This window comes from Mobula birostris, chromosome 11, assembly GCF_030028105.1.
Source record: "Mobula birostris isolate sMobBir1 chromosome 11, sMobBir1.hap1, whole genome shotgun sequence".
NCBI classification, from domain to species: Eukaryota; Metazoa; Chordata; class Chondrichthyes; order Myliobatiformes; family Myliobatidae; genus Mobula; species Mobula birostris.
This window is the reverse complement of record NC_092380.1, coordinates 77429279-77456657: the sequence shown is the minus strand read 5'-3', so window position 1 is coordinate 77456657 and position 27379 is coordinate 77429279. Positions and strand designations below refer to the sequence as shown.

Here is a 27379-nt window from a genome sequence, read left to right as displayed (position 1 = left end):
CTGGTAGGTTCCAGGTGAAAAACCAGTAAGGGGCCCTGCAGACTACAGGATTTTCACCTGGAACCTACCAGCCTTCTCCTTCCCACCCTCCCCCCACCTTCTTTATAGGGCCTCTGCCCCTTTGCCTCTTCAGTCCTGACGAAGGGTTCCGGCCCGAAACTTCGACTGAACATTTCCACGGATGCTGCCCGACCTGCTGAGTTCCTCCAACATGTTGAGTGTTGCTTTGACCCCAGCATCTGCAGAGTATTTTGTGTGAATGAACCAAAGGGGCAGCTCACATTGAAAATCACAGCTTTGGACTGAGAATTAGGTTTTCCTTTTCACATGACGCACTGAAGTCTCAGTTGAAAAGTTCCGTAACTCTTCACATTACGTTGTGCACCATATCTATTTAAATTTTCAGGGTTGGATTGTCTGTAATCTATGATATAGAGGTTTTTTTTCTGTTCTATAATTCTATCGGAAATGTGTGATAGTTGCCTGATTCAAGATTAGATGCTGCGCAGTGTGAATTATCCTGTCCATAAGGCCAAACCTTTGGAAACTGAAAACCTCTGTTCCTTTGATTCATCATGGGCTTTGCTGTGCACGGGTGATTATTTAAAAAACAAATCTTATAAAATAATTAGCTCTGCTGTTATTATTATGCTCTTGTTGTTAGAGCTACTGGTGTTAAAGAAAGTTCTGCGGCATACCACCATTTTGTCTCTACCCCCAGCCTCCGCTGAGCCCAACTGTATGGAGTTGTGCTGTTAAATCCTCTGCTCATCTACTTGCTCTGATTTTTGGCAAGCCCCATTACACGGTAATAATCTCTTTTTTTTTCAGTCACAACCATTCTGTAGCCAAGAACCAAAGATGGTGTGAGAATGGAGCCTGATGCTACCCTGATTGCATTTTAATTGTTGAGCAACTATTTCACAGTCCTTTTGTATGTACATCTAAAATGTATCACCCCCTCAGCTGCTACTGTTTAAACTCTTGAGTGGTCAAGGCCATGTATTGATATCTGGGCCACGCGAGCAAGGAGCAGCAGAGTCCTGGGGTGAGAATGCTACGAGTTCTTTGGACAACAATTGAAAGAGCATCACGTTGGTGATGCAGATAACGCAAGTTATGAATGCACCACGTTTAATCTACCAGCACAGTAGTTCCTTAAAGTTACCATCTTCATGATTAATTTTTTGACCTATGCTTTCCCTACTTGCCTTTTGGAAAGATGTTGCATTAGGTGCACTGTGTGAATGCCAAGAGTAACATTTGCCCACCCTATATTCTCTGATAGGGTAAATCAGCCCTTTGGTCTCATCTGTTACATTACCAAGAGAACAAAGAGAAAAAGGAAGCTTTGCTTGGAACGACCAGCAGCCCAGGTAAGGCATTTTCAAATCTTTGAAAAAATATATATAGACATTTGCTCACAGAAAATTTCCAGAGACAATACTCTGTTGTACACTCTGGTATAATTCAGGGTAATATTTCTGTGGATGGATAATTAAGATAGATCAAATGGTGTCCTTGACAATCTAGAAAGAGAACAGTTAAACAAAGTTATCAGATAGTAGAATACGTTTCTTCCAGCCAAAGACTTAAAGGATTTCTCTAAAATACAATGCATTTGCGAGCCAGTAAGGTTTTCGGTATAACCTGAAAGCTGATGTTCAGTATTAGAAATAAAGGAATTTTATTTCCAGGCTTTTTATTTGAAAAGAATCAAGTTCTCAAAATGCTCTGTAACAATCATCATGGTACTGACTGCAGGAGATCCACATGGCCGATACCAATATAGGATGTCTGCTGCAGAAATGAACTTGTAGAAGTTGCAATTAACTTTTGTTGTCATTTAAAGGATTCAACCAGGATCAAGACAGGAGGAAGCTTGATGGCTCTTGGATGCCTCCCTTAAAGATCTCACTCATCCAGGATATGAGGTGCGTTCATTCCTCACCAGCTGGGATTCCTTTAATTTCTACTCAAATATTCTTTGGGATTAAGCTAGAGTCGCGCAACACTGAAACAGGTGCTTTGGTCCAATTTGGCCACACTAAACATTAAGTACACATCCACATGAATCCCGGTTTCCAGCACTTGACCACACAACTTCTCTGCCTTGAGGATTTGGTTGCTGATCTAGATATCTCTGCTGCACTGTAGATGGAGGGTATTCTGCCTGATGGTCCATGACTAGTGTTCCACAGGGATCTGTTCTGGGACTCCTGCTTTTTGTGATTTTTCTAAGTTACTTGGGTGAAGATATGGAAGGGTGGGTGAGTATTTGCAGATGACATGAAGGTTAGTTAAGATTGGATAGCGTAGAAGGTTGCAATAAGTTACAACAGGACATTGACAGGATGCAGAGCTGAGCTGAGAGGTGGGAGATGGAGTCAATCCAGAAAGTGTGAAATGATTCACTTTGGAAGGTTGAACTTGAACACAGAGTACAGGGTTAATGGCAGGATTCTTAGCAGCGTGGAGGAACAGAGAGATCTTGATGTTCACATCCACTGATCCCTCAGAGTAGGGTTGTTAAGAAGACATATCTCTGTAGGCCGCCTTTAGTCAGGAGATTGAGTTTAAGAGCTGAGAGCTAGTGTTGCAGTTCTATAAAACTCTGATTAGAACACTTCCTATAATGGTTCTGGTTGCCTCATTATAGGAAGGACATGGAAGCTTTAGAGAGGGTGCAGAGGAGATTTATCAGGATGCTGCCTGGATTTAAAGAGCATGTCTTATGAGGAAAAGTTGACTGAGCCAAGTCTTTTCTCTGGAGAAAAGGTTCAAATGTTCATTCATTATCTAAGTATGTATGTGGTATACAACTCGGAGATTTGTCTTCTCCAGATAGCTACAAGACAAAGAAATCCGTGGAAGTCGTTCAAAGAAAAACATCAACCCCTTCCCCCGTACAAAAAAACAGGATCATGCAAATGGTAGAACATCAAACTCCAAACTCCCCCATCCCACCCTCCGTGCACAAAAAAGCTAACAAATCACGCCAAACAACATAGATCGAGTGGCCAGCCAGAGACATATTTTCCCAAGGTAGAAATGGCTAATACAAGGCGGCATAACTTCAAAGTGTTGGGAGGAAATTATAGTGGGGATGTCAGATGCAGGGTTTTTTTGTGTAGAGTGCGGCTAGGGGTGGTGATAGAGGGAGAGACATTGGAGACATTAAAAAAACACAACTTTTAGATAGCCACATGGATAAAAGAGAAATGGAGAGCTGGGTAGGGGGAAGGGTTAGATTGATTTTGGAACAGGTTAAAGGTTGGCACTACATTGTGGGCTGAAGGGCCTGTACTGTTCTATGTTTTATGAGCCATTTTTAGTAAAAATTTAGTAACTTGTCATATATTATCTAACACACCTTTACAACATCACTTGCTATCATGTCTTGGAGGGGGAGAAAATAAATCTTATTACACCTTAGACTGTATACTGATGGCCAGATAATTTTTTTGCATCTAAGATGCAAAGAAATAATAAAGCTATACGATGCCATCTAATGGCTAGTTATGGCTAAAGGATTGAATTTGAGAAGCTGTTGTGTTTCTTTTTGTTTATCTTCTGTGTTGTACAGTTGCAAGAAAAAGTTTTGTGAACCCTTTGCAATTACCTGTTTTTCTGCATTAATTACTCATAAAATGAGGTCTGATCTTCATTTAAGTCACAATAATAGACAAAAACAATCTGCCTAAACTAATAACACACAAACAATTGTGCTTTTCCTGATGAACACAGCAGGCCAGGCAGCATCTCTAGGAAAGAGGTTTGTTTTTCACTTTAAAAATTTAAAGTTTTTTTTTCTCTCTATGAATTGATAAGAGAAGAATTAGCTGTCTTTTTTATTATATACTACATATTAGCTTAATACTACGTATGATTTTGATAATGTCTATTTCACTTTCTGTTTGTATTGTTATTTATATATATATATATATATTTGAGATAATTCTCCTCTTGTTTGTATATATGCTCTTTTTAAATCAATAAAAAGATTAATAAAGAAAGAAAGGGAACTATTTCTTCTGTGTATGTCAGGGGCAGCCCTGTTTTTTGCATTAAATGTGCATTACATAATATTCTGTCATCTTCTCTCCCAAACACACTTAATCACCAACCTTCTGCATAAAAGTGAAGAATGCACCAGATGTTTTAGGAATTTCTTTTTGCATTCCTTGCTTTGAGTCAGTAATATTTCCATTCTTACAAGTATAAGCATTTTTCTTGTATTCCTTCATAAAAATGAAAACATTGCTGGCAAAGTTGGTTTTAATTACCCATTTTTAATTGCCATTGAAAAGATGGGGTTGAAGTTGAGCTTCCTTCATTGCTGTAGTCCATGAAATGTGAATTTTGGGGGCTAGGTGTCAGCATTGTACATGTTCTGGTACAGTTTGACTTGAGCCACAGCAGTTTCTGGAGCAGAGGTCGGGGACCCTGAACCTGTGCTATATTCCACCTGCTCAAGTCCTTCACTCAGAATGAATCTGATTCGCTGAAAACTGGCATTTTGGATAGCAAGTAGATGAATTGTGGAGTCAGCACTCAGCACTTCTGGTGGCTGAGATTGTTTCATCTTTACTATTTTCCACATGCTTGCAAAACTCCAGCATATATATAGTGTTCATAGTGTTCTCCCAAGTAGATGCTTATTTTATTAATTGTATGACAAGATGTAATAGGATTGAATTGATAATTGTGGTTTCAGCAAGCTGTATTGCATATTCTGGTTCTACATTTAAACGGATGTTCTCTATCGCATCTATCCTGTTTTTGGTACATTCCTAGTGTATTTTTCTAAGTTGCTAGTGAAAACATCGTGGATTCCTTGGTATAATATTAATGACTGAATGAGGGGTCTACTTGGTCTTGAGCTTATAGATTGTTGTGCAATGTAATTATGGTGCTACTGAAGGCCTGCAGACCCTAATGGATACTTAATCTTGATCTGTTGTATCTACTCAAGTAGGTACCATGGATTCCAATTAATTGGGCCATCGGTTAATTAAGACAGCCATTTATTGGGACAATTCTTAAAGAACAAAACTAATTGAGAAAATAACTGGATTCCCTTCGTTTATTTGGGACACTTTGCCACCTAAATGGAACAGGAGACCGTTGCTGAACAATTTCTAACCCACGTCAGCCGTGTCCACTTGTGTGGCCGTTAGACACTGCACTGAGCTTGGAGCAAACAGGGTTTAAATAGCACCAGGTGCATGTGTTTGTCTTCAAAAAGTGGTGATTTTTGTCACTGATAGTTGGCGAGGAATAAGCAGTAAGACAATTCAGAACTGTTTAGCTCACTGAAGTTTCAAGCATTCAAGCTTAGATACCAGAAATGGCCAAGGGTGAGATCATACAATTTCACTAGTTCAAGTTAGGATCTACGAAGAATTTAAAGGTATTGACAATCATCTTGAATGCTAGAATGAAAATGAAAATTTGGTGGACGCAATCATCAAAAGCATTGTGTGAAGGCTGTCCATTATCTGTACTAGGTGCATGCACTGATTTTGTTCATTTTAGTCAATCAAAAGAACACGGCAAAATACACTGGATAAATTCCTCTGTCAATAACTATTACCTAATACAGTTTTATAGTATTATAATAGTATTGATAGTGTTCTAATTTGTGTTTAAGTATATAATTTGTTACTCAAGTACTGTTTGTCTTTTCTATACCTTTTTAACTATTTCCATGAAATTTTGGCTAATTAGGACAGCCACTTAATTGGCCCAAAATGTACTTGTCCTGATGTGTTCCAATTAAACAGAGTCCACTGTATAGTAATTTTTCTTGTATGCACGCTTAGCCCACTGCTCTACTCTTTCTACACTGACGACTGTGTTGTTAAGCATGGCTCAAATTCATTCTATAAATTTGCTAATGCTACAAATGTTGTTGGCAAAATCTGGGATGTTGATGAGGAGGTGCAGAGGAGTGAGATGTGGTGTCATCAACAACCATGTTGCACTCAACGTCAGTAAGACCAAGGAATTGACTGTGGACTTCGGAGAAGGGAAGTCGAGGGAACACACACCAGTCCTCATCGAGGAGCCAGCACTGGAAAGGATAAGCAGTTTCAAGTTCCAAGGTGTCAACATCTGAGGATCTAGCCTGGGCCAAGCATATTGATGCAATTATGAGGAACACACACCAGCAGCTATATTTCATTAGGAGTTTGAGCAGGTGTCACGAATTTCCAAAAGATATACCTTGGAGAGCATTCTGACTAGTTACGCCACCATGTGGTATGGAGGCAGCAATGCACAAGATCGGAAAAAGCTGCAGAGGGTTGTGAACTCATGGACACTAGTCTCCCCACCATCGAGAACATCTCTAATGGAGATGCCTCAAAAAGGCAGTGTCCAGGACATGCCCTCTTTGCACTGCTATCATCAGGGAGGAGGTACAGGAGCCTGAAAACGCACACTCAATGTTTTAGAACAGTTTCTTCCTGGTCGTCGTCAGTTTCTTCCTGGTCGCCACATGCTTGGCATTTGATTTCTGCACCAGTAAATGTGAAAACAGCATCACACCCCATATCAGCCAGGGTGTTTAGTGTTCAGTGCAATAAAATAGGAGCCTCTTTTATTTGAATTGCTCTAGTATGATTTTAAAATGAAAGCAAGCAAGTGTGAATATTTTATGTGGTTGGTGTTTTAAGTTTAGCTTTTAAAAAGTAATAGTTTCAGTCAGCAAGATAAAAACAAAAAGCAGCCTTAAACATTCAGATAATCCCAGTTAACAGTTAATGATCTCACCTTTTTTCTCTTTTTGCACCACTTATTTATTTTTTTAATTTATTATTGTAACTTGTGTATATGTATGTGTGGGTATATATAAACATGTATGTATTTTATATGTACACATACATCTGTGTATGTATGCCCTTCAGCCCATCTAGTCCATGCCAAAACCATTTAAACTGCCCACTCCCATCAACCATGGTACTGAGTTAAAGGGAGAACTGCGCCCATTTTTATCTTCTGTGAGTGAAGAACATTTGGATTCAACATTGTCAGGCAGGTTCTGGTATGTGTTGGATTGACTCCAAATGTTAACTGCTTAAGTACAGCCATAACCTCCAAAGTGAACATTTTTTTTTAAAGCAGGTGACTAGTTCTGCTCAAGCACTTCACACAGATACTCTGTCTCTGAAGCTAATATAGCCAGCTGCATTATTTTTTTAAGTTTCATGGTGAAGAAGTGAAACTAATTAAACACTGCAAAAGCTGTGTGTAATGATGCATCAAATAGATTGTATATTTTTGTAAAACAAACTAAGTATGAATAGTGTATGGATGGCAATTTTATGTATTAATGGACAACTTTAAATGTAATTTAGTAATTTACTTTCTACTGCAGCATTTCCTTCAAATGATCTGCATTTGCTACATAGGAACAATTCATGGACATCACTCAGATATTTAAACTTTAAGCTGAAAACTATTTTACCAAAATTCATCATCCCACAAGAACCTCTGTCCCTGTGACAAGTTCAGACTTTATGACATATAAAAGCCATCAGGTGATGCATGAAATGAGTTTGTGTAAAGTCATTTTAGACTCTGAATTTCACTTACTGTGTTTGTTTGGGCATTGTTGATATTTCCACATGCTTGGCATTTGATTTCTGCACCAGTAGATGTGAAAACAGCATCACACCCCATATCAGCCAGGGTGTTCAGTGCCATAAAATAGGAGCCTCTTTTATTTGAAATGCTCTAGTATGATTTTAAAATGAAAGCAAGCAAGTGTGAATATTTTATGTGGTTGGTGTTTTAAGTTTAGCTTTTAAAAAGTAATAATTTCAGTCAGTAAGATAAAAACAAAAAGCAGCCTTAAACATTCAGATAATCCCAGTTAACAGCTAACGTGTCCAGTGGATTTAAGACCATAAGACATAGGAGCAGAATTACACCATTCAGCCCATCAGTTTTGGTCTGTTATTTCACCATGGTTGATTTATTGTCCCTCTCAACCCCATTCTCCTGCCTTCTTCCTGTAACCTTTTGACACCTGAATTAATCAAGGACCTATCAACCTCTATCTTAAATATACCCAATGACTTTGCCTCCACAACTGTCTATGACAGTGTATTCCACAGATTCACCACTCTCTGGCTAAAGAAATTCCTCCTCATCTCTGTTCTAAATGGATGTCCTTCTGTTCTAGACTCCTCCACTGTAGAAAACATCTTCTCCACATCCATTCTGTCTGGGCCTTTTAACATTTAATAGGTTTCAATGAGATCTTCTCTCTCTCTTTCTCCCCCCCCCCCCACCCCACCCCACCCCCACCCTCTATTCTTCCAAACTACAGCAAGTACAGGCTCAGAGCCAACAAACGCTCCTCCTCCGATGTTAACTGTTTCATTCCTTGGTTCATTCTTATGAATCTCCTTTGGACTCTCTCCAATGTCAGCCTATCTTTTCTTAGATAAGGGACCCAAAACTGCTCACAATACTCCCAAGTGCAGTCTGACCAATGCCTTATAAAGCCTCAGCGTTACATCCTTTACTTTTGTATTCTAGTCCTCTTGAAATGAATGCTAACATTGCTATTACCTTTCTCACCACCAACTCAGCCTGCAAGTTAACCTTTAGAGAATCTTGCATGAAGATTCCCAAGTCCCTTTGCACCTCTGATTTTTGAGTTTTCTCCCCCATTTAGAAAATAATCCACACCTTTGTTCCTTCTATGAAAGTGCATGACCATGCACTTCCCTACACTGCCACTTCTATGCCCATTCTCCCAATCTGTCTAAATCTTTTTGCAGACACCCTACTTCCTCAAACTATCTGCCCCTCCACTTATCTTCATATTGTCTGCAAACTTGGCTGCAAAGCCATCAATTCCTTCATCCAGATCGTTGATGTATAACATGAAAGGAAGTGGTTCCAACATTGACCCCTATGGCACATCACTAGTCACCGGCAGCCAACCAGAAAAAGCCCCCTTTATTACCATGCTTTGCCACTTACAAGTCAGCCAATCTTCTATCCATGCTGGTATATTTCTTGTCATATCATGGGCTCTTATCTTGCTAAGCACCTTATCAAAGACCCTCTGGAAATTCAAATAAACAACATTCACTAACTCTCCTCTGTTTATCCTGCCCATTATTTCTTTAAAGAATTCTCAAGAAATATTTTCAGGCAAGGTCTATCTTTTTAAAAAAAAAGTCTCATGCTGACCTTGGCCTTTTCTATCACGTGGCTCCAACTACCCCAAAACCTCACCCTTAATGATAGGCTCCAACATTTTTCCAGCCACTAATGTCAGGCTAGCTAGCCTATAATTTTCTTTCTTCTGCCTCCCCCCCCCCCCCACCTACTTTAAGAGTGAAGTGACAGTTGCAATTTTCCAGTGCTCCTGAACCATTGAAGAATCTAGCAATTTCTTGAAAAATCATTACTAATGCCTCCATAATTTCTTCAGTTACCTCTTTCAGAACCCTGCGCAGTAGTCCATCTGGTCCAAGTGAGTTGTCTATCTACAGTTCGGCTTCCCAAGCACCTTCTCCTCTGTAATAGCAGTAACACCCACTTTTGCCCCCTGACATTCTCATTTCTGGCTTTCCACTAGTATCTGCCACAGTGAAGACTGATGCAAAGTACTTTTTAACTTTGTCCTCCATTACTACCTCTCCAGCATCATTTTCCAATGGTCAGTTATCCACTCTAGTCTCTCTTTTACAGTTTATATATCTGGGAAAAAGGTTTATAAATTGAGATTGTTTCTGAGAGCAATTCTCTTCAACTTTTTGCTAATTTCTTCTTTTTGCTGATCATGAGTCCAGTTCCTTTTTTTTTGTCCAAGAATTCATAACTTGCTTGTGAGGTTTGTGACTGTGGTAACTGTGAAATTATTGGATATAGATCTAACCTGCTGTACATGTGACTCCAGACCCACCAATGTGGTCAAATCCTAATTGCCCCATTTCGGGAGCAATCAGAAATGAATAATGAATGTGAACAAGCAAATAAGTCATTGCAGTTGGCGATGTAGCAGTCCACAATCTTAATGGTTCCACAGGTGGAGAGGCTAAGCCTGTGAGTGTCTTTCACTCCTGTCCACAAACATGCTTGTCCATATGGAGTTACTACTTGTGATGGGAAACTTGTTTGATGTGTCTTTTCCATTTTTATACTCTTATCTGTCCAGGAATGAAACTTTTAGTGCCTCTCAGCTGCTGTGGAAGTGATCAATTATCTCACTAAAAAGTAAGCCTGGCCTTTTTTGTAGATTTAATGGTCTCAGTTTCTTTTTGTTTACTTGCTCACGGGATAAATATTTTGCTGGTAGTGTTCATTGATTAGTCTCAGAGCCATTTGGGAAAGCAAAATAGTATAGCACTTGGATAGAACAAATCTGTTAAATCTATGTGGCCCCTCCATTTTATTTTTAAGTGGAAGATCCTGATAATAAATATTGAAATGCCATCAACATAAAATGTTCATTCTTTTTCCACTCTCCTGAAAAGCTGCCAGACATGATTATTTCCAATAATGTATTTCTGTCTTTAAGCAATACCACTTTAAAAAGCACTACTGTTTATAAATGTTAAATATTACAGTCAGTTCACTTGCTGTTTCTACAAACCCACCCTCTGAAAGATGATTTGCTGCATACTGCTGAGGAGAAGACTTGAGGGATTTTCACACTCAAATGTAATCTGATATAGTCTGGCCATTGGGAGTATTGTCAACAATGGAACTGTTGGAGAAAATAGAAGCATTGCTTGTATTTCCCACTGTATAGGTTTTGTGCCAAATCCAAGTCACTGTGCACTGTACATGAATGATTATGTCAAGCCTGCATTGAAGTTCATCTGTCATTAGACAGGTTGTGTTACACAGCATGAAAAACATCTCAGCTCCTTCTGCACCAGTCACTTGCAACTGGACTCCTTTGGATGTAGTTCATGTGCTGTGCTGTGTGCAGAGATGATTTTTACTCCACTTGTCTCACAGCTGTCTGGTGTTAATCACCAGTTACATCATTCTGTCCACTGTGGACATGGACCCTACAGCACCCTTTGTGTTCAACTTCGCCACATTTTTCTCTCTCCCTGTCAATCACTGCAGTTATTTGGCTGATTTTTAAAAAATAACCTGCAACTGCATGAGAATAAGTGGCAAAATTACATGGTGTCAGATAGAATTTGAAATGAAAAATAACCTGTTTAGTATGAATCATTTGAAATTCAGTGTCTCTTGAAATGAAGATGATGAAAGAGGATCAAGTGCTTGCCTAAGGCGTCAATTAATTTGCTCCTTATCATGCTACAGTGTTTTATTTTGATCTTGCTTCTCTGCATAAGCAAAGGGAGAATTATAGATCAGCAGTTCATCAACTGAATGATAAAAATATCTAAGGAATTGAGGAAGGATTCAAATAACATTTTCCAATAAGTAGGCAGACAATATTATCCGTGAAGATGTGGCAGTTGCCCAATTTCTATCTCTGCTATTCAAATAGAGTATATCTAGTTACTAGATTTGTCTGACCTAGTTATATTCCATCTGAATACAAATTGAATTAAGAATGTTTTGATTTTTGGGGTATTTGTGCTGTGATGAAAGAACGCAACACAACAGGAGGAGGATGAAGGAGGATCTCGGCCCAAAACGTTGACTGTACGCTTTTCCATGGATACTCTCAGGCCTGCTGAGTTCCTCCAGCATTTTGTGTGTGTGTTGCTTGGATTTCCAGCATCTGCAGATTTTCTCATGTTGGTGAGAGGGAGGATGGGTCAGTCTATCTGACTGCATGACATTTTCAAGAAAGCACAATTTTAACTGGTTCCACTTCACTTCCTAACCTCAGAGTTGTGGATTTTATCTCCATTTCAAGTAGTTTAGATGAGAATGGCTTACTATGTGAAACAAAACTCACCTGTTTCTCTTGTCATTTCTCTTGAAATTGTCAGCCCATAGGAACATATTCTAAAGCTGCTTGATGTTTAACCATCTCCTTTAAATTTCCTCTTGACCTTCACTGCTATAAAGAAAATACATTTTCACATTTTTCTGCAACAAAATAACCCTTCACTTTTTTTCTCTAAGTTTGGACAATGAGTTTTTTTTAAGGTTATTTAACTGTGGGCAATGATCCTGATCTAAGTTGCACTTGGTGATAAAGGTGACAAGCTTTCTAGGACTGAGACTGTAGAAACCTGAATTTTATCCAACAATCCTTATTAAAGATTCTATCTATGTAGATGTTATCGTGTTTTGCCTGTACTGTTGCCATAATTATATTGCTTGCTAACATTTACTGTTTAAGTTTAATAAGGAAACAATAGTTCTAGGAGATGAGGGGAGACAATGTTGAGAATAAAAGCATTTTTATGTTACTAAAAGTTGATAGCTCAGGTTTTTTTTTGCTCACATCAATTTAATATTTTAATCTTGGTAGTATTCTGACATTAAAGTGAAGAAAGTGCATTTAAAGGCAGCAAATACAATTACCTCAGAGTTCTTCATTATTTCTAACTGAGTTAACATTAAACTTACAGAGATATAAATAATAGCCAGTTGGATCCGGACTTTCCATTCCAGGGCCATCCTGTTATCCAGCAATCATTTCCCATTTTTAAGGATTGGAAGTATTGGTGATGTCAGGTTTTTTTCCAGTGTCAGTCAATTGATTTGCATTTCATTTCTTTCCCTAAATGGTTAAGCCATGGATTATCTTTAAGTGTGGGTTTTCTTTAAGAAGGACAGGATAAGTGAACAAAGAAGGAGAGGCTTAAAAAAGGAATTGAGCTTCCAGAAGAAAATGATAGAATAGCAAAAATATTCTCTCTAAATGCAAATGTGAGTGGCATACAATAAGCATATATGTAAATTATCTCGAATGGGAAAAGCTAAGAAAATGATATTAAAGATTGTTGCATTTTAAAATTGGGAGCATTTGGCAAATTGTTTACGATGATAAGCAAGCCTTGCCAGAAGTTGGAGAAGAACAGAATGTTCTTCGTATAGCATTAGATTTTGGAAATAATAAGTTGTTAATATTCAGCAGCCACCAAGATTGTTCCAAGGGAAATTGCTGTCAGAAATTACAATTAAGTTAATTTAGATTTTGCAACAAGCACACACTGGAATTGTCTCGGCAATGGAGCTTGTGGGCTCCAGAATTGTCTCGGCAATAGAGCTTGTAGACTCCGGAATTGCCCAAACCGGAATTGTCTCAACAATGGAGCTTGTGGACTCGGGAATTGACCAGACCAGAATTGTCTTGGCAATGGAGCTTGTGGACTCTGGAATTATCTCGGCAATGGAGCTTGTGGACTCGGGAATTGACCAAACCAGAATTGTCTTGGCAATGGAGCTTGTGGACTCGGGAATTGCCCAAACTGGAATTGTCTCATCATTGGAGCTTGTGGACTCTGGAATTATCTCGGCAATGGAGCTTGTGGACTCGGGAATTGCCCAAACTGGAATTGTCTCAACAATGGAGCTTGTGGACTTGGGAATTGCCCAAACTGGAATTGTCTCAACAACGGAGCTTGTGGACTCCAGAATTACCCAAACTGGAATTGTCTCGGCAATGGAGCTTGTGGACTCTAGCCTTGAATCTTAGTTTACTACTTTTTCTTTCACAGAGTTGTAGATATTTTTAATGGATCCCTATAATTACTTTGTAAAAACTACATAAAAGGCTTGATATGTGTTCACTCAGATGGTGCAGGAACCATGAGATCTGGTTAAAATGTGACTTGAAAAGATTTAATGCTTGACCAGATAAAACTGCAAGGTGATTGTGGAAGTTGGTGATTGATGCACTGATCACTGAGAAACATTCTGCAGTCTGAAGTAGAAATCAATTAATAACAGAGCTAAAATAAATGATAAGTAAAATCTGCATATATTGGAAATCTGAAGTTAAAAAAAAAACACAAAATACCAGAAATACTCGTGAGGTAACGTTTGTGGAGAGAGAACAGATCATGTTGAACGATAACTGAATCTGAATGCTTACTGTTTCTCTTCCGAAGAAACTGACCCGAAGAAAATGACTATTCCTAGCACTTTGTTTTTAATCCAAAACAAATGTTGATAGTTTTCTTTAGCAAAAATAGTGCTGTACATGGGTCTCCATGTTAATATACATGTTCATGTCTTTAATCACTGTATTGATTAGTGCTGATGGCGTGAGTGAGAATTGACTGAATGAAACAAAATCAATGGAGCAGTTAGTTAATGATTTTTAAAATATCAGATATCATAGTTATTGATGCTAAGATATTTACAATTTATCTACTATAATGGGAGAATAGTGAGTCCCATGCCACAATTCCAAATGGACAGTTTTTAAAAAAACCTTGTGCATGAAATGATGAATTGATGCAGTGGTCTAGGAAAATTTGATAATTTGTTGAATTCTTTAAAACTAGAATCTTTACATGAGCAAATAATGTAATTTATCAGGAATTACAATGTATCCAATTAGCTTGTCTTTATTCACAATTACTGCACATCCTTTAAAGTTATTTTTAACACTTTAAAAAAAATTGTCATTTTTTCATACATTGCATGAGTTTTTATATATCAGCAGCCCCCCTGCCCAGTAATTGATCTATTTTGTAGAATATACAATAAGAATTCCTAGCCAAACGGCTAAAGATCACAAAATTAGACTGTTGTGTCAAGTTCAACTGGTATGGGTTGCCTTATTGTCTGAATGTGTTTTTATTATAGGCATATACAGAATATTGGTGAGATCAAAACTGATGTGGGAAAAGCTCGAGCATGGGTACGACTTTCAATGGAAAAGAAATTGCTGTCTAGACATCTCAAGCAGTTGCTTTCAGACCACGAGTTAACAAAGTAAGGAATACAGTGTAATATAATTGTAATTTACACTCTATCCACCATATTTGAATGGTTATGTGGAATTTGAACTCTAACATTTTCTTTTGTATCCAAGTTTACAAATACAATTTATTAAAAAAAATCACAATGGCTTTGAATAGTCTTCAGATAATATTTTTGATAGCATACTGGGAACTGTGAGAATTGCATTATAATTAAATAGTCCTCCTTGAGTTAATAGCTGAGCTGAAGACATAGTTAATAAAATGAGTCTGTCTGAAACTCCCTATTCCTTACCTTTGAAGGATAACAGTGGCAATGAAATGTTGCATGCTGGGGAAGATGCGTACCAGTGTTGTTTTATTCAGTCCAGCATAAACTAAAAGTGACCGGATGGATGTAAATGTCTAAGCTCCCGGCAACATTACAGATGAGCAATCTAACCCTGTTATGCAGATTCAGTGATGCTAAGCTTGGCCCACTTTTATGTGTGCACATTTTCCAAATTCCCAATTTCCTGATCAACAGTCTGTTTATTTCTAGGCAGAGTATTTGTTTGTCTCACTGACTGAAATGCTGAAACAGCGGCTGGTGAAGGATGAATAATGGTTGTACTGCCCTTTCGAAGTCCAACGCAGTGCTGCAGATCAGATATGATGGTCACAATTTATTTCGATTTAGAGATGCAGCGCAGGATGGGCCCTCCCAGCCGAATGAGCCAGGCTACATAGCAACTTGCCTAGTTAACACCAACTAAGCCACAGGACTGTTTACAACGATCAATTAGCCTGCTAGCCTGTCCATCTTTAGACTGTGGGAGGAAACTGGAGTACCTGGAGGAAACCCACGTGGTCATGGGGTGAATGTACAAACTCCTTATTGAGGCACTTGGATTGATCTCTGAACTCCAATGCCCCGAGCTGTAATAATGTCTCACTAATCACTACACTACCATGGCACCCCAATCATTCATCTTTATAAGGATCAGTTCCTGAATGTGACCCAGGCCCCAGATGGATCTGCTAGTGAGAGAATATTCCAAAGCAACTTGCATCTCCATAGACATGAACAGAAGACAAATGCGCTGGTTTGGGCTTCTAATAACAAGCACATGAGAAGCCTTACTTCAGTTACAAGATGTTGGGCAGCTTGGATTTGACTTGAGCACTTGTGATACATCACAGACCACCATACTTGGTTTGATTGTGATGATCTTGGTTCGGTGCATTTTGCTCTTGCCTTCTATTCCTCTGCACTCCCCAGGTTCCCAGCGTGAACTGCTCCTTACCTCGGCAGAGATCAGCAGTTCAGGAGTACAGAATAGTTTCAGTGGACCATGGATTACTGGCAGCAGAGGTCATCCTGCTGATGTAGAAACTAGGAACTTCCTAGCTTCCAGCTGTGCTGAGAGGGACTGGCAAGCAACTGGGACTGGGAGGGATTGGCTCAGAGCATAAGATGCTGGAAATCCAGAGCAACGCACACAAAATCTTGGAGGAACTCGGCATCTATGGAGAGGAATTAACAAAGGATGTCTTGGGCCACTGAGGTGGGAAAGGAAAGGGGAAGAAGCCAGAATTGTCAACTGTTTATTCCTCTCCATGTTTGCTGTCTGACCTGCTGAGTTCCTTCAGCATTTTGTGTGATATGCTGGGAAGGTTCCCAACTCAGCAATCAGGGATGGAGTCCAGTTATCTGGCCTGAAAAGATGTGTGCCAACTTTCATAACAGAAACTGTCAGTCAGTAGGTCAGATATCCTAGCCAAAAGAATTAATATTGAGCTACTTAAGTCAATGTTGGAACTGTTGGTCAGACAAGGTCAAGGAGGTAAATAGGTATAAAGACATATGCTGAAGGAGGAAACAGAATTGTGAGGACATTTAGATTGCCATTCCCAGAGCTTCAGGACCTTGGCCACTCCAGCTGTGGAGTGATTTAAATTCAAGGATGCTGAAGAGGCCAAAAGCAAAGGAAAGATAACTGAGGATTGTAAGGCTAGGGAAGAGTAAAAAAAACTAGGAGAGACAAGATCCATGGAAGGATCTGTAAACAAGGATGAGAAGTTTAAAATCAAGCTGATGTTCAAACATGAGCCAGTGTACATTGGCAAATATGAGTGAAATTGTTCTTGATTACTTCGATGGGGCATTTGGAATGGACTTTCAGGATTGATGAGGGCTTTGGTAGCCTCTGAGCTAAAGAATGGAGCTTGTTATGTCTGCCGAAAGGTCTCAGCCCAAAATGTCGACTGTATTTTTTCCTCTATAGATGCTGCCTGACCTGCTGAGTTCCTCCAGCATTTGTGTGTGTTGCTTAGATTTCCAGCATCTGCAGATTTTCTGTAGTGAGCTTATTATGATGGTAGAAATAGGTGGCCTTATCCCTGACATTTGATATCAAGTCTGAATCTCTGCTGAACTCAACACAACTTGGAGACAGCATAAAACGTTACAGAAAGCTTTTTTTGTTTTGAACATTGGGATGATGATTTTAGATTTGTGAGAGAGGATTGTTAGTATTCAAGGAGACAAGCTGTCAGACTTAGGATGAGGTGAGGGGGACATTGGGAATGAGGCATAAAGGAGAAGAGATGAGTATCAGCACAACAGAGTAGAAGGTCTCTGTCTTAATTACTGAGAAACCAGGAGGCAGGAGAATGAGGTATTAAGAAAAGGTTAGATTTAAGGCAATCATGTTGAGATTGATATATTGGCCTTGGGGGCATTTCAGTGAAGAATGATACCTAGGTCTCAAGGATTAAATTACAGTAAAAGAAAATGCAAATGAAAAGGGTAGGGGGAGTTTTAATGCAGTGTGGACCATGAATTGAATTAACTGACTGTTTCTCCTTGCCTCCTTTTCCCATGATTGGGGTGTTGGTGCTTAGGGGTTGCAGTCAAAAGTTTAGAGCCAAGGAATTTGGGTATGAAGCACAAGAAGTTTAAGAGGGTGGTGGAAGTTGTAACTCTGTTGAATAACTGGCAATTGTTGCTGGGTTAATTTAATTTTAAATGAGAGGCTATTGTTAACTAAAAAGTCTTGAGGAATGGGGAGAAAAGTTTCTGTTTCCAAAAAAAACAATAGAATGTGGCTGTGTTAGGACTGTATTTCTCTATATCGTAAGCAAGATGGTATTCTGTAATGTTGAAACCTTGTTTTCTTGAATATTCAAGTTTGTTTGCTTGTCAGAATACATCAGTACTTGTAGATCCACTTGAGGGATGGTAAATTGTTATTCTGTCTATTGTAAAGCAAATCATATCAACTTGGCTATTGAAACCAAAATTGGAGGAAACACAGTGCGTTAAAGCAATTTGTACATTAGCAGAAGTGTGGGAATTGGCCAGAAGAGGACCTGCAGAACACAAAAATGCCACATGCCAATCGAAATCTGTTCTGTTATGCAAGCACAAACAGTTTTTGCCAACGCATAATTGGAGAAAAAGCTGCCTGGGAAATTAATTTCCATAGCTCTGTCCATTGGTTTGTGTTTGCTGGTACAAAATAATAGGGTTAAGAATTAATATTGATTTAACTGGTATTTAACAGCAGTCAATATTTGAAATAATTACACATGAATCTAGAAAATAATACATCACAAAATTTCCATTCTAGGTCTTTTATGGATTTAATGGATTTTGTTTGCAATTGATACACAATCTTAACCTCAGTTTTCACCAGCAACCTTTAAGTCTTCGGTGCAATGGTTTTGCTTTTATGGTTGGCTTCCTCTAAGATATCACCATTATCACACAATGCTATCCTGATGGCTTGTCACCTACGTACGTTCTTGAAAGACTGGCTTGTCCTGTTGCGTAAACACCTGCAAGAATATGCAGAAGGTAGCTTTAGTGATTTACTGTAAACAGTGAGAAACACTTACCATTCATTTGGCCGTTCTAGATTATGCAAAGTCTCCATTTCATCCCATTTCAATGATATAACACATGACAGGCTTGTATTTCTATACATTTATCATTTAATTCCTGATATCATTTCCATCTGAGTGAGAATTAAACCTTAAGATAAACTCAACTAAACACTACACTACCCTGGTTTCTTCCATTTCCAGTTCTCTCACTACCTGAGAGTTATCTCTTACCAATAAATTCAAATTTTGTCTGATGATAGCTCAAACATCATAAGATGAAGATGGCCAATTGTACTCTTAAAGTTTGCAGTTGTCCTATTACTGTATTAAAGTAGCCAACAAGTAAACTAAACTGAACGCTTTCTATTGCACTGCTGAAAACAATTAATGGTTAAACATGTTAATGTAAGTAAATAATTCAGTGTTGAATTTTTGCACAGTACTACTTCTTTTTAAACAAAGAAGTCCCTCATTGATTAATTTAAAACTGGAAAACTTGATTCTGGTGGCTCTGGGTGATGAAGTGGCCGACCGTGATTGCACCAGTTATGTTTGCTCTATGGTAGATCACTACATATAAATTTGGTGTCTTTGACCTGATCTTGAAAAGAGCACCATCAACATAAGGTTTGTATGAGCTCAGAGAAGTCCCTTTTCTATTTCCTCTGAGTAAGTTAAGGTGGGGATCACATCAAACACCACTTCACCTATTGTATACAGCAGTGGGAGGTAGGAACAGGCCAGTTCATCTCTCAAGTTTACTTTGCCTTTCAGAAAGACACATCAGTCGATTTCTTGGCCTTTCCATTTAACTTTAGTTCCCTTACCTTTCAAGATCTCTGCATTTCAGCTTTAAGGATGCACAAGGATTCTGCCCCCACAGCCTCACTGCAGCAAAGAGTTCCAAAGATGTCAACCTCAGAAAAATCTTCCTCCTTCATCTGTCTCTGGACTCTTCTACAAGAGGAAACATTACTCTCAGTATTAACCCTGTACGGTGTTCCCTTCCATGTGCTCCAACAGATCTTGTACATTTTAGTGAGAGCAGCATTCATTCCAAAGAACTCTAAGGAATAGAGTATCAAGATCCTTAACCTTGTAGGTTATTCTCTTCCATGTTGGTAGTCTCAAACAAAAGCGGAAAATGTTGGGGGGGTGGAAACAAAATCTGTGGAAAGAGAAACCATTGAAGTTTTGGGTCTGTGACCAAGCTTTAATTTTTGTTTCCAATAAATTAATTATTTATTTTTCATGCCTTTTTAGGCCAAAGAAAGTCTTTTAGTATGGTGGATTTCTCCAGCCACCTGCCTGATTTAGTATTTTAATGAAAAAGATCAGATTTCTCTTTTATATGCACATATTTCCAGTATTTTACCCCAGTAATGTTTATAAAAAGTATCAGATTTAAGCTTGGTGATTATATTTGGTCTATCAATTTTATTTGAAAGTTATTTTGCTGTGAATATTGAGTATTGCCTGCCTTTAATCAATTGTTCACCTCGCTGTATATCTGTGTCTCTTGGTACACTGTCATAACACTTTGTTGCACGTGACCTTTAATAGGAAAGGTGCAAATGCATTTAGTTGGGTTTACAGAATTTTGAAACATTGGTAACACTTTGACAAACTTATAAATTATCCTTCTGTTATTTCCTTAAAGATTTTATGAAATGTAACTTCTGTTTTAATTTTAGAAAACTTTATAAACGTTATGCCTTCCTTCGCTGCGATGATGAGAAGGAACAATTCCTGTACCACCTCCTTTCATTCAACGCAGTGGATTACTTCTGCTTTACTAATGCATTTACAACAATCAGTAAGTGAATGTCGATATGCTAAAATGATAAGCTATTGAGTGGATGCATGGAGATTTAACAGTACAGGTGCTCCCCACATTATAAATGCCTGACTGGTGTGTGGCACATACATAAGAACAAGCTTTTGGGAGACTGGCAGAATGGATTTGCCAGCTGCCATGGGACTGCAGGAATTGTGTGCCATATGGGAACTTAGTTTGTAGGTACATTTTTAACTTGTAAACTTGCCAGGTCCTGAACATTCACAGGAAGAGAAAACTGCTGAAATCTGGGGGCAGTCTGTAATTGCAACTTACTTATGGTTCATGCCTTTACATCTGCATAACATGTGTATCGATTCAGTAATTTTAAAGTTATTACTGTTTGTATCATCTGCACCAATGTAGGAAAAAGAAATGTGCTGGTGAAAGCTTGCAATAAATTTTGAAGCAAAAGAAATCATCAAGTTTACTCAGAGTTCAGGCCACCTGGAGTTCATGAAGAGGTTTTGCACCTTTAGCACCAATCCACACATTCCTCAGCGTTTCAAATGTCAATGATGTTAGAAACCGTTTCTTGTAGGAGACTTCCAGCAGTTTACTTGGAAAACCTTTCTAATAATTGCTACCATCCAACAGCAGAACATATGAATTTAAATAATGCCTTTTTACTAAAATGAGATATTTGGAATGTTCAGATTTAGTCATATTTTTGTTTTCTGTTCTGTTTCAGCCCCATTTTAGTGGTAAATGCTGCAACATGATTGTTAGTTTACATTGAAACGCTTATTACAATGTGCATCACTAAAAACACAGTGCAGTGCAATGTTAAGTAAAGACAGATCTCAAGGTTTATAAATAAAAGCACTCCAGTTTACAAAGTCATCACTCTGACACAATGGTATAAAGAAAACAACCTCTCCCTCAATGTCGCAAGGACAAAGGAGCCGGTTGTGGACTATGGGAGGAATGGAGATGGGCTAACCCCTGTTGACATCAATGGATCTGGGGTTGAGAGGGTGAATAACTTTAAGTTCTTTGGTATACACATCACCTAGGACCTCATTTGGTCTGTAGATACTGGCTGTGTGGTGAAAAAAGCACAACAGCACCTCTCACTTCAGTTGGTTGAAGAGGTTCAGCATGAGTCCCCAAATCCTAAGGACTTTCTACAGGGGCACCAATGAGAGCATCCTGACTGGCTGCATCACTGCCTAGTATGGGAACTGTACTTCCCTCAATTGCAGGACTCTGCAGAGAGTGGTGCGGACAGCCCAGTGCATCTGTAGATGTGAACTTTCCACTATTCAGAATATTTACAAAGACAGGTTTGTAAAAAGGGCCCAAAGGATCATTGGGGACCCGAGTCCCCTCAGCCACCAACTGTTCCAGCTGCTACCACCCGGGAAACGGTACCACAGCATAAAAGCCAGGACCAACAGGCTCCGGGACAGCTTCTTCCACTAGGCCATCAGACTGATTAATTCAGGCTGATACAATTGTATTTCTATCCCATAATGACTGTCCTGTTGTACATACTGTTCATTATAAATTACTATAAATTTTACATTCAGGCGGAGACGTAACGTGAAGATTTTTACTCATGTATGTGAAGGATGTAAGAAATAAAGTAAATTCAATACACTTAATTGCATAACAAGATTAGCTTTATATTTTTGGTAATTGTTTTTTGAATGAATCTGCTGAATGCAAGAGCAGATGACTATAAAACTGGAGTGCTTTTATTTATAAACCTCGAGATCTGTCATGCTTTACTTAATATTGCACTACACAGTGTTTTTAGTGAGGCACATTGTTGCAATGGAATCTAACAATCAGGTTGCAGTCAGCTTACTACCTGATACGCTAATAAACACCATGCTCTAATTCCCAAGGTAGATCTGTAAGCATCTGGGATCCAGATTAATTACAAAAATTTATGCTCTTATCTGCGAATCATATCGAACTAAATATGACGAATACCTGTGGAAGTGTACTACAGTGGATTCCTGTTAATTTGTCCATCAGTTAACCGGGCGCAGCAATTATTTGGGACAACCTCTTAACAAAAACAAATCACAAAATAGTCAGGATTCCCCTTGTTTATTTGGGAGTCTGTGCTGCTCAATTGAGGCAGGAGACTTGCCGAAGAGGTTCAGACAAGCGCGCTATTAGTGTGGCCATTAGACACTACATTGTGCCTACAGCAAACAGTTTTTAAGTAGTGTCAGTTGCGTGTGTTTGTGTGCAAAAAGCAGTGATTTTTGACACTGATAATTGGCAATAAATAAGCAGTGCGACCGTTTAGAACTGTTTTGCTCACTGTGGTTTTGAACATTCAGGCTTGGAGATGCCTGAACCAGTGAAAATTAAATTATTTCATTACTTAAGCAAGTTAGGAACTAGGAAGAATTTGGAAGATATTGATGATCATCTAGAAGTTGCAATGAGAAATGAAAATTGGAAGATGCAATCGTAGATAGTATTGTAAGAAGGCAGTCCATTATCTGTACTAGGTGTCTGCACTGATTTTGTACATTTGTGTGCACTGGATGAGTTCCTCCGTCGATATCCATTAAGAACTAATACACAGTTTTATAGTACTTAGTACCATTGGTACTGTTCTGATTTATTCTGTATTTCATTTAAATACATAATTTGAGACTCAGTTTGTCTTTTTTTTTTTTGATACCTTTTCAACTGTTTCCATGAAACTTTGGCTAATTGGGCAGCCATCTAGTTGGGCCAAAATGGACAGGTTTCGATGTGTCTCAATTGACCAGAATCCACTGTACATATTTAATGTTCTTCTAATCAACAGATTTTTCAGTTATAAATGACCATGTAATGACGAAGCAATTAATAATTTTTAAGCAGAATTTCTTCCGTCTTTGTTATTGTCATGCAGTAAAACTGTTTTCATCTATTTAAGAAATGTTAAATGCTAATCTGAAAAAATATGTATATATATATTGCTTTGAAGTACCAAAATTAAAAGAATTGAAGGCAAATATCTCCACTGGGATTATGAAAAGGCTTCAAAAGAGTTAAATCTCTGGTGTTCATATTTTTTAAATGCTGTTTTTTTGATCCTCTATTTGCTGGAGTCGAGCAATTTTGCTATTTGATGAGGTTTCTCCTCTCATCCTTGATCTTGAAACACTGTTCTCCCAGACCTCAGAGTAGGATGAGAAAACCTTGGTCAATGTGGCTGAAGGACAAGAATGAGAGAATGTCAGATCATTCATTTATTGCAGGAAGAAACCAAGAAAAAAAAAGTAACTGGAAATCCACAAAGGAAGGAAATCACAGACTTCTTTTTAAAAAAAAAATACTTGCTATCTTTAGAAATACAGCAGCTACTGAAGTTACCCCAACTTGTACTAAAGTAGTTTATTTTTGCAAGATTGTAAATCTTAGTAAATAGGCATGTTGGTAATAGCCAGTCCTAATTTCTTACAGCTATTTTAATTGACAGGTAACACACAACCGTTGAAAGCCTTCGAGTTGCTGAAGGCTTGCTACTATTTAATGAAGTCATGCATTAAAAAAAGAGTGTGATTGCCCAGCAAGATGTTTAGTTTGTAGTTCAAGGGAATCTTCTTTGCTATGAGTTGCTGGGAGATTTCAAAATTAATACCAGTTAAATGTCCTTAAACTTGTTTTTATAGTGACTGCATTTTTTGGCCATTATCCAGGCAAAACAGAAATAAATATTTCACTTTATAGAATGTAAGAATACTGTATGTAGGTTGTTACATGTAACTTGTGTGTTTCATGTTGACAGTGATTCCATACCATGTGCTGGTCATTCCTAGTAAGAAGCTAGGAGGCTCCATGTTTACAGCAAATCCCTGGATCTGTATATCAGGAGAGCTGGGAGAGACGGGTATCCTACAAATACCCAAAAGTAGCCTTGAAATGACATTTGAGGTTAGTACACAATGTAACTCATTAAATATTGATTTGGCTTCTTTAAAACTGTCATTGCAAAACCATTACATCAGGGGATTTTCACCTCCAGGGGAAGAGCATTGCGGAAGTATAGCTGGACAGATTCCTGGGATGGCAGGTTTGTTGTAAGATGGGAGATTGAGTGGGTTTGGCCTGTATTCTTTAGGGTTTAGAAAAACGAGAAGTCATTGGAACTTGCCAAGTTGTTATAGACTATGACAGGGCATGTGCAGAGAGAATGTTTCCCCACATTGTGTCTAAGAGCAGGGATTACAGTCTCAAATGAGTAGAGCATACCATGTGTGTGTGTGTGTGTGTGTGTGTGTGTGCGTGTGCGCGCGCAGCGTTACCAGACGGCCAGCCAGTCATCAGACATTTCCCTTACAGCTGGAAAGTAAACAGACTGTGGAGTGTGTGTTGGCTCAGTATTTCAAACAGAAATATAATCTTCAGTTAAAGATTTTCTTTTCCTCTTACTCTTACTGTATGAATGATGCATTTTGCAGCTCTCTGATTTGGCTTAAAGTTAAAGCAACAGTTATGCAAGTTGGGGAAAACGTATTAATTCCAATAAAATACTTTTCCATGTTGTAGCCCAAATGATGGATTCCTTGCCCGATAAAACAATAAATACCATCTGTTATTCTTCTGTGCTTTTTTTTCTCCTTGTAGTGTCAGAACTTGGGAAAACTTACAACAGTGCTCATTGGTCATGATAACTCGGGGTTGTATGCCAAGTGGCTTGTGGACTATGTTGTGGTTCGGAATGAAATAACAGGTCATGCATATAAGTGAGTATTTTTAAATTAAAAGAAATAGTTTTCATAGTTTTGTAAGATTAAAGCTGTGCCAGTAAGAAGTAAACATAGTTTTTTAGGTGGTCCCTGTCTATTCCTTCCATTAGCCCAGGATATAGATTCTGTCTTCCCTGCTGCCCTTTAGATGGTGGTAGTGCAGGGAGAGAAGATGCCTACCAAGCTAGAACACCTTGGCTATCTCTAGCAAATTGAACAAAGCTCCAAAGTGTTGCTAAAATTGGATATGATGAATCTTGTACAATTTCACCTTCAGACTCGTTTGCCTCTCTCCTTGAGGCATTTTAAAAGGATCACTCCCTCTGCAGCTCGCTGCTCTGCTCTTTAGCTACCAGTCTCATGCAACCACAGAATATGTAACACTGTCTTTTTTAAACTCTGGATTCCCAATGTCTAGAGGACCAAACAGTCCTTCCAGATGAAACAGAAAATTCACTCGCACTTCCAATCTAGTGTGCTGCATTTGATGTTCACAATGTGTGTTCCTCTGCAGTGGGGAAACCAAATGCAAATTGGGTGGTAGTTTTGCAGAGCACCTACATTCAATCCATCCATCATCTTATGACCTGCCACGTTAGTTCTCCATTCCACTCCCACTCTGACCTTTTCTCCCTCTGGCCTACTGCATTGCTGCAACACCAACCCAAGGAACGTTTAACCTTCTGTCTGGGTATATTATAACCTTCAGGACTTGACATCGCATTCTTCTGCTTTAGGTAGCTCACCCTTTCTCTGTCTGGAACTGGCCATTTCTGCCATTCCTCATTTTGGGTCAGTGCAGTGTGTACTGCTGGGCATGTCCATAATCAACGTGTACACAAGATATTACACATGCAATGAACCTTGATCTAGTTACAACTGCTAGTTAACTACCATATTAAGTCTCATCTTATCAGGGACCATGGCAGAAAAGTGACTGGCACAATTTGAGATTCCTATGGTGCTGTGGTTTCCTTCCACATTCCAAAGAGATGTCGGCTAGGGTTAGTAACTTGTGGGCATGTTATGTTGGCACTGCAAACATGGCAACACTTGTGGGCTGCCCCCAGCCCATCCTCAGACTGTGTTGGTTGTTGACCTAAATGATGCATTTCCTTGTATATTTTGATGTAGATGTGACAAATAAAGCTATCTTTTCGTTATCCTTTATAAATTCCTTTTGTCCTCCCTATTCCTGTCACACCTTCCTGCTGCATAAAAACTAAATTGTTCTCTCCTTTTCACAGTTCTGAAGAAGGATCCCAGAACTGAAATGTTTAGCTTTTTCTCTTTTTCTGCAGAAACTGGCTGACTTGAGGGATTTCATCATTTTCTGTTTTTATTTTGATATGTTGAACTGCCCGTTTTAGAGTGGTAATGCTGGTAGTCACGATAGCACTCCTACCATTGAATTTTTTATTACTTTTTGCCATCTATGATTGGCTTGCAGGACCAGGAATATCAATTGTTTATGAAGATGATGAGATTAATGTTATTTTGTTTAGAAATGTGCCATTATGCATTTACTAGTGCTTATTGACACAATGGGATGCATCTTCCAGAGGAACTAATGCGAGTCCTTTGATTGTGAGCAAAAGCAATTCTGTTGAAAATTTGTCTCTTGGCAAAAGGGCAGTGCACAATCAGTGCTGCATATTGTAAACAAAAGTGCATTTTAAAGTATTTTGTTTAAAAAAATATACATTTGTGTGTATACACACACAAATAAGTTCATGGCCTAAGGTGGAAGGAGTCAATTTTAGAAAACCTAGCACATTTATTTTTCAACATAGTCCCCTCCTACATTTACACACTTAGTCCAGTGGTCGTGGAGCATTGTCATAGTCATAGTCATACTTTATTAATCCCGGGGGAAATTGGTTACAGATGAATAGGGGTGAATACAGATCCCTTCTTTGTAGAAGTTGGCATCTTGGACCTCCAGAAAGTGGGCCACAGCAGGGGTGATTGATATTTGTGGCCTAAGGTAGAAGGAGATGAGTTATTAACTTCAAACGTTCTGCATAATCACTCAAAGAGTTGAACTGCATGTGCATGTAACAAGAGCTGTATAACTCATCTCCTTCTACCTCAGGCCACAAACTTATCAATCACCCCTGCTG

General features: G+C 38.7%; 1 protein-coding gene across 3 annotated transcripts in view; it reads left to right on the top strand.

Annotated features, from left to right (window-relative positions):
* Positions 1-27379, top strand: part of dennd5a (DENN/MADD domain containing 5A) — a 163407-nt gene that overhangs the window by 120026 nt on the left and 16002 nt on the right. For all 3 annotated transcript variants that reach the window (XM_072272607.1, XM_072272605.1, XM_072272606.1), the window contains 6 exons: positions 1289-1376; positions 1853-1934; positions 14728-14856; positions 20408-20529; positions 24296-24441; positions 25135-25253. In XM_072272607.1, the coding sequence (XP_072128708.1) occupies positions 1289-1376; positions 1853-1934; positions 14728-14856; positions 20408-20529; positions 24296-24441; positions 25135-25253 (686 nt within the window). The remainder of the gene's footprint in view (positions 1-1288; positions 1377-1852; positions 1935-14727; positions 14857-20407; positions 20530-24295; positions 24442-25134; positions 25254-27379) is intronic.